Source organism: Furipterus horrens, unplaced genomic scaffold (genome assembly GCF_987537825.1).
Source record: "Furipterus horrens unplaced genomic scaffold, mFurHor1.1.pri manual_scaffold_4, whole genome shotgun sequence".
NCBI classification, from domain to species: Eukaryota; Metazoa; Chordata; class Mammalia; order Chiroptera; family Furipteridae; genus Furipterus; species Furipterus horrens.
Window position 1 is genome coordinate 201807984 of NW_028327174.1, and position 12642 is coordinate 201820625.

Genomic DNA, 12642 nt, shown 5'->3' on the forward strand with positions numbered 1-12642 from the left:
TGCCTTTGAGGCTCCTCTCCACCTGGGCCCCCTCTCTCCAGGTCAGATTCTGCGACTCACCTGCTCAGGAAACCGGGCCGGCACTTCCGGGGTTCCCTCGGTCTGCATTTGGCCAGTTGCACCCCCGGGTGTGGTTTAGTATGTTCCTCTGTCCTCTCTCTTTCCTGTACATTCATAGTCGGATCCAGAAGCTTGATCCGATTCAAGTTCGATTTGTTTTGACAAGACTGCTGCGGGGCGGGGCGTGTCTTCCGGTCTGAAAAGCTTCTCCCTGGCTGCCTCTCTGTGATGCTCCGGGCTGTTGAGGCTCAGAGCCTCAAGTCTCTCATCCAGTGGGAGCTGCTGTGAGGCCTCCTTCTGTGCCTACCGTTCCTCCTTCAGTCACCTGCTGGAACACTTCTATGAAAGGGACACCCCTCGTCAACTGTCGGTTACCCAGGGGTGCGGTTTATGTAGGACAGGCAGGATGGATGCTCTGTTCTTTCCCTTTATTTACCAGTTTTCAGAATAATGAATTGACTATAAATGTTTGCATGAATGAATGAATGAGTGAATGAATAATACATACGTGGATGACCTGACAGGTGTTTGCGAGTCTGGCGTTTCTGTCTGCCCTTAAGGACATGGGCGTGGCCATGGTTGGCAGCAGAGGTGCCACCTGGGGCCAGGAAGGTCCTCGTCTACACAGCAAGGGGCGGGGGAACAGTTCCCGCTACCTGCCAGCCCACCTTGTCTAGAGCTGAGATGATCGGAAGCTGAGCTGCTGGGACAAGGACACCTTGTCACCCCTCCCCAGCCAAGACGCCATGAACCCTCAGACCCCTGATCAAAGAGGACAGGCCAGCAGCCCCGTCCAGGGGCGGCCTTCACGCTGGGCAAGGACCCAGTGGCGACCCCTCAGCGGGAGGGGACTCAGGGAGCGGTTGTCCTGACCAAGAATCCTGGAAGGTGGGACGGGGGGCTTCCCGGGTGCCCCCCAGGCTCGCCGACTCTCCGTCCCTGTGTCCCTGCAGGTGCAAGTGTAACCTGCACGCCAGCCTGTGCTCCGTGCGCGAGGGCAGCCTGCAGTGCGAGTGCGAGCACAACACCACGGGCCCCGACTGCGGCCGCTGCCGCAAGAACTTCCGCACCCGCTCCTGGCGCGCCGGCTCCTACCTGCCGCTGCCCCACGGCTCTCCCAACGCGTGTACGTACAGCAGGGCGCCCCGACCTCCGGCCGGCCGGGCCGTGGTCTCCCCGCCCCTCGGCCCCAGGAGCCTGGGTCATACACACACGCTCACATGCATTATGCATGCTCAAACGTGCACACACAAACACAAGCAACATGCACTATAAACATGCATGCACACGCACATGTGTGCACAAGTGCACTCACAAACATGCAAAAATGCACACACTCACGCCCCTGTCCCCGGGTTCCCAGCACCAGGCCTTGTAATCAAGGCCCTCGGGCACACCTGCGTTCTCCCCGAACCTCCGCTGCGGTTCCGGCCTGGAGGGTGGCAGGGGCGGCCCAGGTGAGCTGCTCAGCATCTTCCCTACCATCCGTCCCCTCCTTGGCCCTGAAGGCTGGAGAGGGAGAGAAGGCCACGGGGTCAGGGTGGAGGGCAGAGACCCCTCATCCAGCTGACTGATGGCCTCATAACCAGTGTTCGTGGGCATTTACAGCCACAGGGGGCGTGGCCAGCACCCCTTCAGCCCCAGAGCCACCCCCAGAAGCAGGTGTCCGATTACCCCATGAACAGAGGGGTCCTTCCAGGCCTTCACCGAGTCCCCTGCTGATCCGGTCCCTGGCCCCGCTCTCTGCACAGCCTTCCTGTGCCTGAGAAGCAATCTTCAGGGTGTGGCCTCACGTGCCTGTATCATGAACACCCCCACTCATCGGAGACCCCAGCATCATCCTCGGTGTCTCCCAGGGCACCCCTGAGCTGCACGGGACAAGGGCCCAGGCTGGCCCTAGGGAAGGGGGAGCTCTTCCAGACCCACCCTGAGTGATTTCACTGATGTCTGACATTCGTCAGGCGCTTTGACAGAGAGGCTGCGCTCAGCACAGCTTCTTACCTGGCCCCCCAACAGCCCTGCTGGTGGGGCTGTTACTACCCCACTCTCCAGACAAGCAGACTGAGGCCCAGCGCCCCGGCACCCTCCCGGGGTTCCCCAGAGCTGGCTCCAAAGCCAGGGCTGGGCAGTGGCTTCTGGCCCCTGGACGGCCACCCTGCCCCCCCACCCTGGGCACACGCAGGAGCCCCGCCTTCCCACTCGTGAAAGATCCGGGTGCCTTTAGGCCGATCAAAGCTGAAAGCCTCACAGTGAGGCCGTGACCGGCATGTCGTGTGTGTCCTGGGCGGGCAGCGCGACAGGCCTTTGACGAGGGCCCCGCCAGCTGCTCACAGCACGCGCGGCCTCCAGAGGCACAGGGCGCACTCTGCGTGGACACCGGCCCCGGGCCCCTCCTCCCCAGACGCCTGCCCCCTCTCCTCGCTGCCCGCGCGGCCTCCCGAAGCCTTTCTGCAGTCCCTGTCACTTCCCTCCCTGACCGGCACCCTCACTGGCATCCCCTGTCCTGTGGGCCTCCCCGTCCCTCGCCGCCTCCCTGTGTCCCATTCTCCTTCCAGAAGGGTCCTCCAGGGTCTCCAGAGCCCCCCAGACCAAGACCTGGCCCTGCAGGTCACACACCCTGTGTGCACCCAGGGACGGACAGACAGGCCGGGCCAGGCCTTGGCTCTGACTCTGCTCGTCCCCTCAGTCCTATGCGGGCAGCGGAAGCTTCCTAGTTTGGGGCGCTGCCTCTGCTCCCCGCCTCCCCAGGGTCTTCAGGAGCAGGGTGAGGCTGGCAGCGCTCCCCGTCCTGAGCCTAAAGCTTCCTCACCCGGGTCCCCACCTTGCTGGGACATCCAGGAGAAAAGAGCCCCCAAGAGACACAGATTGAAACAAGCCCTCCCGTCTCAGCAAGTGTCCCAACACACAGCCCCCCCCCACAGGGCGCCCCCACCTTCCCCTCTGCAATCAAAGGTCTTTCCACACCTGGGGGGACCTGGTTCCAGAACCTGTGGAGCCCTATGTCCAGCACCCTCAGAATAAAACCCTGACTAGCCAGCCCCCCATACAAGGCCCTGTGAGGTCACCCCCACACACCCCCCTCCCACTCCACCCCTGAACCAAACGCCCTCCAGGCCCACTATCCTGAGCCCTCTCCTCCCCCAGCGTCTCTTAGGCCTGGATCTTCCTGTCCCTGTGGCTTGGGACACTCCCCTTACCCCATGACACTCATGTTCTTCCATGTCCCAGCGCACCCCCAGAACACCTCCCGCCTCCTTGTCCTGCACCAGGGGACCTCGGAGGCTAAAGGCAAACAAGAGAGGCACACGAGCACCCCCAGCGGGGTGTTTGGCGTTTATGAGCATGTCCCCTGATAGGAGTGTCACAGCCCTGAGACCCAGCTTCTCTGTCTGCAAAATGGGCTCATGGCGGCCCCTCCCTCTCAGGGTGGCAGTGATCTGTGTCCCAGTCGCTGCGAAGTGAGGGCTCACAATTACCCGTGACTGTAAATTTCCTTCCCCGGGCCCCGCCCCCTGCCCCCCACCCCCTGCAGGGAAGAGGTGGCCTGGGCCCTTGCCTCTCTGGCCACCACGCTGTGACCCTTCTCTCCCCACAGGTGCTGCTGCAGGGTCCGCTGTTGGCAGTAAGTACACACCTGGGGACAGCGACGGGGGCCTGCAATGCACGAGCCCCTTTGCATGTCCTGGAAAGAGCAGGAGACCAAAGCAGGGGGTGCCCTGTCCCTGCTGGGTCCTCAGGCTGCCGCACGCCCCCCCGGTTGCGCCACGTGTATCTTCCCCTCTGACCACCCCTTCCTGTCCCCTTTCACTGACCCAGGCACCCCCCTGCCCCCAATTCACAACTTCTCCCTCAAGCTTCTTGGTTAGTGCTGCTTTGGAAAGGTCCCCATGACCCCTGGGGGAGTCCTGGCCCCCCTCTCCGGTCAGGCAAGAGTGGGGGTCACCTTCTTCCCCAGCCAGACCAGCGGCAGAGTCCCCCCAGCCTGCCCGTGGGGCCCGCCTCCCCCTGCGCGCTGTCAGCCATGGGGAGGCTGGGGGGCGAGCCCGGGCCTGAGGCTCCCAGGGCAGCCAGGCCACCCGCAGCGGGGACGCCCCGAGAGCGAGTGCGGGAGGAAGGCGAGGGAGGGTGCGCACGGGTGCCCAGCAGGCTGCCGTGAAGTGGTCCCGCGCCCAGGCGGGCACTGCCCTCTGCTCTGAGAACACTCGCCGGTGCCAAGCAATCTCAGAAATGCTCTTGGGGGGCACTGCCTCCCTCCGCCAGGGCTCTTGGGGCCATACCTGACCCCGGCGGCACCCTGCTGGCACGCCAGAGGTCGCTGGCTCCGGAGGGGACTCAGATGCACTCAGTGGGGTGCTCAGTCACTTCTCTGGGTCACCCCACCCTCTCTCGCTTCCCTCATCTCTCGCCAGGAATTGGTGGGGTCCTGGAAAGACCCCTCCCCAAAGGCCCTGTGGCCACTGTGGCCATGAGGGGGACCCAACCACTCCTGTCCCCTCCACATCCACTGCTCGGGCCCCCATGGCCCCAGCAGCCCACAGCCCACAGGTGCGTGCCCAGGAACAGCCTGGGTGCCCCGCCTGCCCCGGTTCTTGCCAAGTGCTGCCGCTCTCTGTGATGGGCTGTGATGCTGTGGGGTCATCAGCCCTGAGGAGGGCAGGGCTTGGCCCTTAGAGTAGAGAAGCTAGGACCCTGCAGCCACAGGAGAGGGGTGAGGGGCCTCCAGGCCATCGGGGCTCCCCTGTCCCTGGGCTCCAGCGGGCAGGTTCAGGGCTCCCTTCAAGCTTCTGGAATCTTCTTCCTCTCCCCGCCCCCAAGGCGCCGCTCAGGAGGCGTGGAAACCAGCATGGCCAAAAGGCCACGGTGGCCTAGAAGGAGGGGCCCATGGCGGCCAGGCCACACAGAGCTCACCCAAAGATAGGGTGTCTGCAGCGGGGCTCCTGCTTCAGTGCCCCGCCCCCACCGCCAGCCCAGGCCCTGCTCGGCCCCTCCGCGGCCAGCTGTGGGAGGGGACACTCGGGGAGCCCCTGCGCCAGGGTTCTGGAATACGGGCTGCCGGCACTGCGGGCTGGGCCAGGGTCTGGCTGGCTTCCTGCCCCGCATCAACCACAGCGGTCACCCTCTGGGGTCCACAGCTAACGCCAGGCTTGGAAACACCGCCTCTCAGGGTCTTACTCCCCTTCACAGTGGGACTGGCCTGTGCTCGAGACGTGGGGTGCTGGGGTGGCCTTCTGGTCCCACCTGGGGTCTCACCAGACTGCCCACGGCAGGTACCAGGTGTCCTAATGGGACCCGGGACGGCACACACAGCTCTTCCTGATCCTTCCTCCCTTCTCCACGGGGGCACTGGCAGGGGGCAGGGCCAGCCGCGGGGGCGGCCGAGGACTTCAGGGGGGCCTCTGGCCCAGTGTCGTCTTTGAGGGAGAGAACAGGGTGGGGGGGTCACCCTGAAATGCAGACATAGTTGGCTCGGCCACCTGAGACCTGTGCTTTTCTTGCTAAGCCCGTGATGGGCGGACCGAACAAAACTAGGCGTGGTGGGCGCTGTGCCTGTCTGGCCACGGACCCCACTTTGTGAGCGCTCCTGACGCGGTGCAGGGGTGAGGGGCCCCCACAGAGCTGGGCCTTCAGGACGGAGCCAGAGGCCAGCGCGGTGGGCCGAGGCGACAGGGTGAGGCTGGACCGGGAGGAGGAGGCGCCCCCTTCTCCGAGCCGCACGTCCCGCGAGGTCGGGGTCAGCTGTGCAGCCCGAGCCCAGCACCGGGACGTTTGGGGAGAAGGCAGTTCCAGGGCGACAGCCAGTGGCTGAGATGCCCCCGTCTAGGGCCAGCACTGCATTTAGCCACAGACGGCTGTACCTGGGCCTCCGTTGTACCTGGACCCCCACTAAGAAAGGCAGTCGCTGCAGTGGGTGCAGGCACCCCGCTCTCCACCCCCGCCCCCGGGCTCGCCGCTCTGTGAGGTGAGGCCTGCCATTTTCGTCACTCCAGGAGCAGGTGTTCAGGCTTAGGAAGAGGCAGCGGGGCTGGAAGGTATGTAAATGTACCCCAGTAAAGCTGTTGGAAAAGAAAAAAGAAGTGGAAGAGGTGCCTGGGCAGGCCTCGAACTCGGGGCTCGCTGACTCCGGACACCACCCAGGGCTACTGCCCTGAGGCCCGGGGTGGTGGCGGGGCTCCAGGAGGGCTGCGAGGTGGTGCCATCATTACGATCCAGCTCACACAGCTCCTGGCTCCTAAGGAACAGACGGGGCCTCCATCTGGTCTTGGCACGTGGCACAAGCCCCTGCGAGAATGTTCTTCCAGCGCACCTGAGTCTATCCCTGGAGAGCCCAGCGGGGGCCTCTCCCACAGCCAGAGCCCATCTCTGGAAAGTTCCCGAGTCTCTCCAGGTGCCTCCTGGCAGGTGCTTTGGGTTCTTTGGCCAGCATCCCGCTGGGCCCATGAACCGCTGGCCCAGGTGCTTCTCCTTCCTGCCAATGTCAAGCTGCCTGAAGAGCGGGAGCTGCCTGGCAGAGAAGGCCGCTCCCAACCTCTAATCCTGTCCCCCCAGAGGTGGTGGGAGAGCGGCGCCAGAGCCCGAGGCCTTCGGGCAGGCTTTAGTGCGCCTCTAATTAAGCCGCGCCGGGCCGGCTCGTCTCCACATTGAACTCCACAGCAATGTCAATTTGATGTCCAAAGGCTCCCGGCTCCCAGCTGGAGTCTCCCGCACTTTTTAGTTGGTAGATTTTCTTTCTTTTTTTTTTTTCCCTTCCAACTGGCATCCCGCGTAATCCCTTTAGAAGTGGAAAGAATCCGATTTCTCCACTGTTCCTCTGGGTGTGTCCTTTGAAACCTGGCGCCGAGCGATGCCCTGACTGTGCCGTCTGCAGCTGCCTGGGTGGCGTATCCACTCGATCTTAGCAACGGCGCTGTGGCATTTGGGGGTTGACTTACACTGGGGTCCCTGGTGAAAATGGGCCCAAACCAGTGGTCGGAGGGCAAGGTGGTGGCCAGAGAGGCAGGCCAGACGCTGGAGGGCATGCCGTCCCTGCATTGGGTTGGACAGGAAGCCTTTGAGGGCTCTTCTGGACACGTGTGATGTCTTGGCCAGAATACACGCCTCCTTTACGGTCATTAGCCAGAGACCAGCACAGAGGGGTCTGGGCCCAGATACAGGACTCACTGTCACTCTGCCCTTCAGTGGCAACACAGGGACCACACAGGGGCAGAAAAGTTCCCCAATCAGGTGTCACGCTGCAGGAGAGACTGCCCAAAGTATGCAGAGTCTCAGGCATGGAGGCGTCCGCTGCAGGCTGCGGTAGTGTGGACGCTGCCTCTTCTGCAGATTTGGATCTAGTTCTGTTTGGCTGGTGTAGACAGAGCCACTTCCTGTAGGGCTGCTTGTGGTAAGGGCCTGTGGGGGAGACGCCTCAGAATGTCCCCAGGACACCCCCAGTCCCATCCTCTTGCATGACGTGGTGTCTTCTCTTCTTCCCCCAAGAGTGGATCAGGCCATCGACAGCAGCCCCCCCAGGGGAGAGAGCCCCCGGGCCCCAGGTGCCCTCCAGTGCAGAAGGTATGGGGTGGGGTCTTCCTCTTAGACCCATAGGTCCCTCCCCCTTGGTGGAGGTAGCAGGTGTACATGGTGGGGACTTGGGGTGGGAGGGGGTCTCAGGGGACTGAGGGGAGGGGCCTCGGAGCTCTACCTGACCCCACCCACCTCTCACCTGCTTAGGGTCAGTGACAGCCCCTTTTCATCACCGCCCCAAGGGCTCAGACCCTAATGCCTCGTTAGGCAGGACCCCCTGTCACCCCCGGCCCCAATTCATTCCCCTCCGCACCAGCCCCAGCTCCGGCTGTGAGCAGGGCTTTGAGTGCCCTCTGCTGGCAGAATGTTCTGGAGCGGAACCAAAAGAGTGAGGGAGGGTCCCTGTGCAGTGAGTTCCCAGCAGCCTGGAGGCCCCAGCCAGGCGCCTGCCCCCTACACCCAGGTGATGGGGACAGTTAGAGCCTGCCACAGCTGTCACCTCCCTGTCCTGGGCTGGCTGGGGCCCGGCAGGCTCGCCCACAGAAGTCGGGCGGGGGCGGTTCTGGACGGTCTGCTCTGGACACGTACCAGTGGGGAACCTTGGCCAAGGCCTCGCGTGGCCGGAGCAGGGAGCTGCTTCAGGAAGAGCAGAGGTACCAACGGCTCGAGTGCCACGCTCGGACCCCGGAGGTGGCGCTCACGCGAGGTTGGGGGCAGAGACAGGGGAGCAGAGGGGAAGCGATGGTTTCCACCCGTCCCGAAGCGGCCGGGCTTCAGCGCAGTGCTTCGCGCCGTGGGGGGCGCTGGAGTGGGGGCGTGATGCGGAGGATCGACCCGGCTGGGCGTGTACATGGTCGCCAGGGCGGGGACCGAAGGCAGGCTGGTTCTGCGCGCTCCTGGACGTGCTGTCACCTCAAATCCGAGCATGTGACAGAGCTGCCCAGAGCCCGGCGGAGCTCCTTGGGAGCTGCTGCTGGGTTCTCCCTGGGCCTGACAGCCCGCCCCGGGCAGCTGGACTGTGGCTGCCGGGAGAGCGGGTTTCTCATCCCCAAGCTGTGAGCGCCTTCACCACTGCCCCTGCCCCCACCAAGGCCTCCAAACCTTTCCAGCTCAGGCCCAAATCTCCTCAAGTGCTGCCCACTGAAGAATTCCAAGGTAAGAGGAAGGCCCCAGGGCCGGTCAGCCCTCCTCCAGCACCCCGCACCCCCCAGGGGCCCCTCCACTGGAAAAGACGAAGCAGGATGGAGGGCCGATACCAGGCTCAGAAAACTTCCCGGAGGAGCCGGGTCAAGGTGAAACAGCCTCTCTGCCCTCCAGCGCCCTCCCCATGGGAGCTGGGAGCAGGCGTGAGTCAGAGGCACAGTGGGCAGCTGCCAGAAGGAGCCTGTCCCAGCTCCCCTGGGAGGTGTGGCCCAGGGGCTCGTCTTGGCTGAAGCGAGATCTGGGTCACAGGGGACACTTGGAGGATGCCTTGCCTTCTCGTCCCTGGAGGGACAAGGTGAAGGGGGCAGGTTCAGGAGGTCCACCCCCTCCTGGGCACATCTCAGAGGCGCATGTCTCCAAGGTCTGTGTGCCCTGGGCCCCTGAGGCCCGGCCCTCCCTCCCTGTCCCTCACAGAGGGAGGCTGGTCCTCGGAGACACACAGATGGTGTTCCAAAGAGGGTGGCCGGCATCCTTCCTCGTCCAGGGGTGGCCACATTGGCTTTCTTATTCAAGGAGGTCTTGAGCGCCCTGGGAGGGACACCAAGAAACAGCCCCCTTCTTGTGTCAGGGAAGGTGACCCTCCTGACCAGATCCCACCCCTTCATGAGGTGGTGGAATCCACTCCCAATCTGCGGGGCCTTGTCCCAGGTGGTCACAAGGCTCGCCCAGTCAGCGGAGCAGATACAGGGCTGGAGGAGGAGGCGGCTTGGTGAGGAACAAGCTGGGCCAAGATTAGGGGAGGCAAAGGGGCGGGTCCTCTGGTGTCAATCAGCTTTGCAGAACAGCTCAGGCTAATAAGAAAGGGGCCCGCAGGTGGCGTTTTCCTTTCCAACCATCTTCCAAAGCAGCATGGGGAGGAAGCTTCTGGCCCCTTCCATCCACCCATCCGGCAGTCATGCATGCACCAATCCTTCATTGAGTCTCTGGGGACACGGTGGTGAACACCACGAACCCAGGCACTGCCGTCCCTGAGCTCCGCCTGGTGGCCTGAACCACCCTCCCTGCATGAATCATTTCTAATCACCCTGGCATCTCCCAACACCTCCGCTAAGAGCACCTCACCCTGGCACTCGGCGGGTGCTGCCCACTGGCCCTCCCTGCATCCCGGCCACAGGGCCCAGTGGGGATTTGTGGGCCGGTCTCAAAGCTGGCAAGCCCCTCTCTTTCCACATGTACACTTGCCTTCCTGTGCCTGGCCCGACACCCTGCATGTCCCAGGGCTGGTCCTTCCTCTCCCTGACCGCATGGGGGAGGGGCAGCAGGGAGCCAGCGCCCCTTGGCTCACGAACCTCAGTGTCGCCCACTCTCTGTGGCCCAGACTGTGAGTGCTACGGCCACTCCAACCGCTGCAGCTACATCGACTTCCTCAACGTGGTGACCTGCGTCAGCTGCAAACACAACACGCGAGGCCAGCACTGCCAGCACTGCCGTCTGGGCTTCTACCGCAACGGCTCCGCGGAGCTGGACGACGAGAACGTGTGCATCGGTGAGCCGGGCGGGCGGGCGCGAGACTGAGCTGGGCTGGGCGCCTGCACACGGCGGCCCAGAGTGTTCGGTGGGGTCCGAACACCCCTGAGTCCGACGCCCCCGGGGAGGCTGTGGATATTCCCACCCCAGAGCCTGACCCCGCTGGCCTCTTTAAAGACAGAAGCCTCCGGAATCTGCTGTTAACCACGCCCCCATTCGGTCCCAGGGGCCACAGGTCGGGGTCAAAGACTAGTCCTAGCGCTTGCCTTGCTGTGTGCACTGGGGCAGCTCCCTCCCTTCTCCCGGCGTCGGTTTCTCTGCTTGTAAAATCAGGAGATGGGGCAGATCAAAGGTCTGCAACCCTCTTCTGTGCCTTAAGCCACATGATTCTCAAGTGAAATTCTTCTAATGCTTTATAAGCAGAGCCCAGCTTATGAAGCGACCCTCCAGCCACAGTGGGCTTTTCTCAAACTGCTCCAGAACTAGCTTTGGGGACCCTGGGCCTGGGTGGAGACAGCCCATCCCAAAAGACCAAAGCCATGGCCCCCAACCAACACCCACCAGCCAGGAAGGGCTGCCCACCACCCCTGCTCCCGTCTCCAGTAAAGGCCAAGTCTCAGCCCGGGTGCCCATCCCCCAGGCCAGCTCTGGCTTGGGAGAGGAGGGGCCGCCCACAAAGCTGGAGCTGTCCTTCTGAATTACAGCAACGGCCTTCAGGTAATTCCATCAGCTCTAAAGTGATCCAAACAGAACCGCGCTGCAGATGTCACACGGCCAGCTCAGGGACAGGGTGAGGCCTCCGGATTGGATTAGAGGCCCCTCCTCCCCCAGCGTCCGTCTGTCTTAACCCCCAGGCGCGGCACTGGGCGTCAGGGATCCCCACAGTGGGGACATTTGCCCCCTACCACAGAGCACGGGCCCCAGGAAATCAACTGGGGAGGCCAGAGGCCTCTGGGGCTGCTGCTGCACGCGCCCTGGAGGGAGCTGCAGGTGCACCCCCAACACACACATCTGCTACAGCCCCCGGGACAGAGGCCCCCCGCCTCTGATGAGGCTCCTTGCACCCGTCAGTGTCACAGCTCCAGTCACAGATGGGGAGGCTGAGGCCCAGAGAGGGGAAGGGTCTGCCCCAGGACACAAAGCGCCCGGGCCGGGGAGGGCGAGGGGCGCCGTCTAGCCGCGGGCTCACAGGGACGCGGTGTGCGGAGCTGGCTGGGAGGAATACGGGCTGGGCGGGGTGGGGTCCGTGCCCACAAGTCGCCCTGAGCGCACACGGTGCCCCTGTCCGCGCAGAGTGCAACTGCAACCAGATCGGCTCCATGCACGACCGGTGCAACGAGACGGGCTTCTGCGAGTGCCGCGAGGGCGCGGCGGGACCCAAGTGCGACGACTGCCTCCCCACGCACTACTGGCGCCAGGGCTGTTACCGTGAGTGCGCGCCCGGGGGCGGGGCCTGGTGCTGTGGGTGTGGCGGTGGGCGGGGCGCCAATACTGACAGGGCAGGGCCCGGTGAGTCGGCAGGGCTTAGAGGCGTGGCCTGATGTTGCCATAGACAGGGTCGGAGACAGTGGCCGGGTCCAGGCGGGGAGAGGGCCTGTGCGACTCGGGGTAGGGTCGGGGTCAAGCGAGAATCACGAGAGAGCTTGAGCTGGGGTTCCTTGGGAAGGGAGCTGGAGGCAAAGTGGAGCTGGGGGTTGGCTGGAGTTGTCTGGAAGACGGAGGGCGGGCGGCTGTGCGGGGAAATGGCTGGCGGAGCCCCGGCATCGGCCGAGGTGAGAGGGTGGGTGGGCGCTCCAGCCACGGGAACAGCACCCAGGCCAGTGCCGGGGGTGGGGAGAGCCAGGGCTGTAGCGGGAGGCAGGAAGGGCCAGGTCTCCCTGGATGTTGTCACCATCCACGTGGGGACATTTCACACCAAGTGCGCCCCGCCCCGTCCCGTCCGCGCCCCGAGGGGTTCGCACATCCCAGTCCCAGAAGCTCCACGCCGGGGGTGGGAGGGGGAGCGGGCGACAACCCGACTTAACGGCCCCTTCGCCCCGCAGCCAACGTGTGCGACGACGACCAGCTGCTCTGCCAGAACGGCGGCACCTGCCTGCAGAACCAGCGCTGCGCCTGCCCGCGCGGCTACACCGGCGTGCGCTGCGAGCAGCCCCGCTGCGACCCCGGCGACGACGACGGGGGCCTGGACTGCGACCGCGCGCCGGGGGCCGAGCCGCGCCCCGCCACCCTGCTCGGCTGCCTGCTGCTGCTGGGCCTGGCCGCCCGCCTAGGCTGCTGAGCCCGCCGGAGGACCCGCGGCCAGCGAGGGCAGGTCCTCTCCACGTGCGCCCTGCGCCCCGGGGGCCGGGCGGCAAGAAGGGTGCGGCCTGCGCTGCTCCCAGGTGCTACTCAGCGGAGTCCTCCGCTGTC

At 64.5% G+C, this 12642-nt stretch overlaps 1 protein-coding gene across 3 annotated transcripts in view; it reads left to right on the forward strand.

Moving 5' to 3' along the window:
• NTNG2 (netrin G2) overlaps positions 1 to 12642 on the forward strand; it is a 58895-nt gene extending 46253 nt beyond the window's left edge. For 2 of the 3 annotated variants that reach the window (XM_090274920.1, XM_090274921.1), the window contains exons 5-9: positions 1014 to 1186; positions 3656 to 3682; positions 10085 to 10252; positions 11527 to 11661; positions 12276 to 12642. In XM_090274920.1, coding sequence (XP_090131046.1) covers positions 1014 to 1186; positions 3656 to 3682; positions 10085 to 10252; positions 11527 to 11661; positions 12276 to 12511 — 739 coding nt within the window. In that variant the 3' untranslated portion in view covers positions 12512 to 12642. Of the gene's footprint in view, positions 1 to 1013; positions 1187 to 3655; positions 3683 to 7536; positions 7612 to 8616; positions 8719 to 10084; positions 10253 to 11526; positions 11662 to 12275 lie in introns of all 3 variants that reach the window. The other variant, XM_090274922.1, reaches the window with a different exon arrangement.